The sequence below is a fragment of the Dermacentor andersoni genome, chromosome 11 (genome assembly GCF_023375885.2).
Source record: "Dermacentor andersoni chromosome 11, qqDerAnde1_hic_scaffold, whole genome shotgun sequence".
NCBI lineage: Eukaryota > Metazoa > Arthropoda > Arachnida > Ixodida > Ixodidae > Dermacentor > Dermacentor andersoni.
The window spans coordinates 64,147,596-64,152,763 of NC_092824.1; the positions used below are offsets into that span (position 1 = coordinate 64,147,596).

General features: G+C 48.6%; 1 protein-coding gene across 1 annotated transcript; it reads left to right on the forward strand.

Moving 5' to 3' along the window:
* Positions 1-1,198: 1,198 nt before the first annotated feature.
* Positions 1,199-4,828, forward strand: LOC129381348 (neprilysin-11-like). Its single transcript, XM_055064118.2, has 2 exons — positions 1,199-1,731; positions 3,547-4,828. Exons 1-2 carry the CDS (start codon positions 1,516-1,518, stop codon positions 3,778-3,780), a joined length of 450 nt encoding a protein of 149 aa, XP_054920093.2. The 5' UTR covers positions 1,199-1,515; the 3' UTR covers positions 3,781-4,828.
* Positions 4,829-5,168: the final 340 nt, after the last annotated feature.

Below are 5,168 nucleotides of genomic sequence, written 5' to 3' on the forward strand. Positions count from 1 at the left end.
GCTCGACGAGAGGCAGCGCGGTTGGATCGACTCGATGCTGCGCGAGACGGAATCCGTCGTGTGGCCGCTGCCGCCGAGCTTCGAGCCGCAGAGCTTTCCGAGTCTCTACGGCAGCGACGTGGACGACTCGCGGGGATTCTTCGGCCACTGGCGCTCGAGTCGCGAGAGACTCCGGCAGGCGTTCGGAAGGTTTGTCAAGGTTTCAGGGTGAACCTTAACAAAGTTTGTTAGGTATCTAAAAAAATTGGCTTACGTTACTGTGCAATTTGAGTTGCTAACGGCCTCCACGACCTAACTTCGATTCCAGCTGTTCTGGCAGAACTGTCGTGTTTACCGCAGGAGACTTTTATTAGGTGTGTTTCTGTCGAAACGGAGAACGTATTGCATGCGCGCACGCACACATGGAAGTAAATTTCTTACAAGTATAGGGGTTTACTTCCATTGGTTTGCTTTTGTCGCATGCATGTCTCGCCACAATATAATAATGCAAATATATATGCTTACCACTGCCTTATTCTTGGTAGAATTTCGAAGCAACTTCGCGTTTTACTTACACGATCGATTAATTAACAAGGGGAACTGTGACTTGCCTTGATTGCCAGCAAAAAAAGAAAAGAAAAACGTCATGTTGCAGACGCAGGAAGCGGCTACATGATACCACTGATGCCATGATTTGAAAAAAAAAATAAGATACCATGACCAGTCGGACGAAGCCAAACACGCCTTGTTTGCGTCACAAACCAGACAAGTAACAGTGCAACGTTTTATGCTCGAGGATCCGGGTCTTAAAATGTGATCTCACTGCGAAAAACAACGCAGCGGTAACCAAATTAAGAAAAAAAGGAATTTTCAGGAAAGAAGCAAGCAGGTTGATGAATTAAGAAATGCTCAGGTATCCTTGTGCTGTTCAGTCTTGACCGCGTCTTTCTTGCACTCTTATAATTTTACTCCATATCATGGGCCAACTATTTAAACGAAAAGTGTTGTTTACCTACGTACCCACCCTTAACAAGAGCCAGCAAACAAGGGTCACACGAGTAATGACAACAAGAGCTCTGACTAAAGTGTCATTTGTTACGTCAGCGTTCGTATTGTCGCTTTTTTTTTTCGCCTGCTCTCATCTGTCTAGACCGTGTCGCTTAACGTCAAGGTTGTGGCCGATAGAAGATAAAAACACATTGTGGGAGAAAACAAAGTTGGAGGAATCTAGGATAAGGCGACTCGGGCAGACTGGCTGGTCGACATTTCAATAGGGCGCGGGCCTACACCTTTTGTCATTTGGTTTGTCCCCGGTGTGGATTCGCACCAACCAACTTCATCGTCGAACGCTTGCTTCCAACGCACAACGAATTGCGCGCCGTTTCTCTCCGCATAAGCCCCGTGCACGGCAACGCCTCCAAGTTCTACCGACTCGACCCGACGTCGCTGACCGGCTACAGTCCGCAGCTCAAGGCGATCTCGGTGGCGACGGCCGCGTTCCGGGCCCCGCTCTACTACGGCGCGGGCACCGAGGCCATGCTCTACGGGGGCCTGGCGTTCGCGTTCGCCGAGAGGCTCTTGCGCGCCATGGACGTCCGGTCCCTGCTCCACGCGGCCGCATTCGGCCTGTCGCCCGTGGCGGACTCGAAGGACCGGCTGCTCGAGGCCATGCGGTGCGCGGACCGTGGCGAGAAGCAGAAGGCGTTTCCTTTCCTGCCGGCGATGGCTCTGGCTTACGCGGCGTACCGCAAGGTGAGGTGCGAGTTGGCAGGGCGGCCCGAACCGCGGCCTCCCAGATTGCGCGCATAATCTCGGAGGCCACGTTCGAGCGGTATTAGCCCTATAGCTGTTTCTGCCAGTATCGCAAAGGGACGAGCCATGTACTGGTCGTGGCCTCTGCTTTGCTTGCCGCAGACCGGTCGCGCCGGTCGATTCGGTGTGTTTCAGTTTACGCACTCGGACATAGCCCTTGATGCTTTCAAATCATTTTGTTTTCTGTTGCGATAATTTACGTTCTAACCTTATAATGTGGGCTAAGAGAAATTGTCTTTTTTTCTCGTCAGACGCCCTTGGTTGATATTTCGGTATGTCGTATAAGCCGCATATACATTTTCTTTTTCAAAAATCCGGACCTTGTGGCAATAATTTGCTTGAATGCAAATAACATATTCGTAAACTCTGTACACCTTTTTACGAAAGAGCTTGAAATGTAAGGGTGTACTGACACTAAAATTCCAACTCGAAATAACTGGCAGATTCTATTGCTGCGACCTCATAGGTATCGTCTGTAAACCATCAATAGCAACTTTTGCTTAGAACGTATCTTCATTTGATTTCAAAGTTCTTGTAAGCAATGATTCGAAAAGCGCATTAACAATCGACATCGTCGTCTGCGCAGAAACTATTTGTAAACGACGTTACGTCAGGACTTTCGGCGATTGATTTCCCTAACGTGAGACGTCATTGGTCCAAAACCGCTCACCGCTCCAAAAACTGTTCAGCACTGTTTGCATTAAATTCATTTCAATGAGCGCGCGCACAAGAAGCGTACGCGCAAGCTCTTTACCGTTTACGGTTTACCGGGGGACCGGAATCGTGGTAAAGCTGGTGGCGACATCAAATAACGATTTGAATAACGATTTTTCGAAATATTGTCGCGTCAATTTTTTTGTTCGAGGAAAACTATAAAATTACGGTACGTTAAAGATTATTACCCTATCAATGCTTTACAACATGAGTTTGCTAGAATATGTGTTTCAGTACTAGTATTTCGCGCTCTCTGGTTAGACGCTGCGTCAGCAGACGTCTCTGTAGCAGCAGCTACGTTGCAGCTGCAGGTACACCTCCGGTTACCTAGTAAAACGCATGTGGTAAGAACTTTTCCTGGACCCGCTAAAAGTCTCAAATGCCGGGATCATTCTGTGCAGTGGCCTTCTGCCCCAACGAAGCGTCACGGTGGTACGCGTAAAAACGCACAGGCTTTCCACCGAACTATAGCGCCAAACTAGCAGACGAAACAGGAGCACCACATGTGGTGAACGCGGTTTCAAATCGTGGATTCAAGACCTCAAATAAGGTGCGACGTAATGCCAACTAAAGTCACTGAAACTTTGTAAAGTAGCGACACTCTCTTCCTCCGCCTTTCCCCCTCCTCGATTCTCCTCTCTTTCACGCTTCCTCCTCGACCCTGGCGCCGCCTACAACGCTGCAGCGTAGCAACGGCGCCAACATGCGCTCCTCGCCACTCCGTAGACGCTTCTCGAGCGAAAATGGCGCTGAAGCCCGGCGCGAGCGCCCACGTGATCCTATGAGGCCAATAGCGACGCGGCGTCGGCCACGGCCAGAGCACGCGAGGAGGAGGTGGCATTCTTCGAAGCGTGGCGCTACTTTGCAAAGTTTATGGGGTTCAATGCTAACGCATCTCTCTTTCTCTCTCTCTCTCTCTCTCTCTCTCTCTCTCTCTCTCGCATTCTCCGCCGAATCGCCACCGATCTTTTTATACACCCCTTGCAGCTTCGCTGCACTTAATTCAAGATTCTTCCCCTTTCGCGCCTATTACGCGCGCAGGCTGTGAACGCCACCCCAGAGCCTCGGCTGAAAGGCTTGGAGGAGTACACTGGGCAGCAGATCTTCTTCATGACTGCGTGCTACAGCCTCTGCGAAGAGGGCACCGCGGGACGCCGCCATTCGCCGGCCTGCAATGCGGCCGTGCGCAACTTTGCGCCGTTCTCGGACGCCTTTCGCTGCTCTGCCGGTTCTGCCATGAACCGGAGGGACAAATGCGCTCTCCTGACCACGTGATCGCCGCGCTCGCGGTGCCCATGTATGGGCGTTGGCGACGATGGCGTGGCATTTGTAGACGGACTACGTTCTTTTCTTTTTTTTATCCGATATCATTGCTTTCTTCGGTTTACGCCGATTATTGCATACCTGTATTTACGTATACTACGTCTATTATTGCTTTCGTTTACGTATATGCGAAGCTTTAGTTATCTGGTTAGTTCTGGACGATGTGAAGGTTAATGACATGACTCGCTATTGCCAAGCTTTGTTCCGTCTTTCAGTGTTGAAGGAACATATGTTTGATTTGGTTCTTTTCATCAGCGTCAATCCCTGTGAAACTTTCCGCGTCACAAATCGCTTCTTCTTTTTTTGTGGTTGTGTTATTCGTGTTAAAAACGCTCGGTTTCGTAGATATTTTCGTTTCCCCTGGTGTAACAAACAACGGTCTTGCTAGAAAATTCTCTGGCAAGATTTATGGAAGGGAAGGAAAAAAGAAAGATCACATGACGGGGATTGTGTAATTTTGTACGGAAATGTCGTCGGTGATATCGCTCCCTTATACGACACAGGAGGACTGGAAGATGGCACGACGACACAACGAATGAAGACACGAGCAAAGAACTCTGCGCTGCCTTTTTGTCATATTTTTCTTTGCTTCTGTCTTCGTTGATTTAGACGCATCGCTTATAACGAATTCATTGTGTTACCTCATTGTTCGAAAGACACGTCTATGGCGACGCAAGGTTGCCATCACCTGTGCGACCGCATCAACACCAGAATGAAGTGAAAAAATTATGACTATGCCTCCGTATGAGCGACGGTTGAGACAACGTGGAGAAGCGACGGACATCGGGAGTTTTCAGGCAAGTGTGTTTGCTGCAGTGTGGGTACTCGGCGAAGGAGAACGCAGCGACTTGCAAGTGCGCCGAAGCAGAGTCCGAAGTACCCAAGTAACGCTGCATTTTACTAAGATCCTGTAGGTAGCTGCTGAAGAACCGAAAATGTAGGATAAACTTGCGTTTGCGCTTCATGTAGTAAAGCTTAATAAAACACTCCGGACAAGTTATGACCACCTGGATTTCTTTAACGTTCACCGGAACATTGTACAGAGGTGTTTCAGTATTTCGCCCCCATCGAAATGCGGCAGCCGTGGCCGGTCTTTCATCCCGCCACCTCTTGCTTAGCAAACACAATATTCAGATTCAGGCTTATTAACAAAATCACAGGGCTAACTAAAAAAAGTTATTTGCAATTAAGAGAATGTTGTGATTGAAGTGTATAGGCAATGCGCTGATGCAAGAAGAAACGCTATTGAGAGTTAGACATTTTGAAAACTATGCCTGCATTTTATGTACATATTTTTTTTGCTCACATGAACATCAATTATTAAACAATTATTACACACT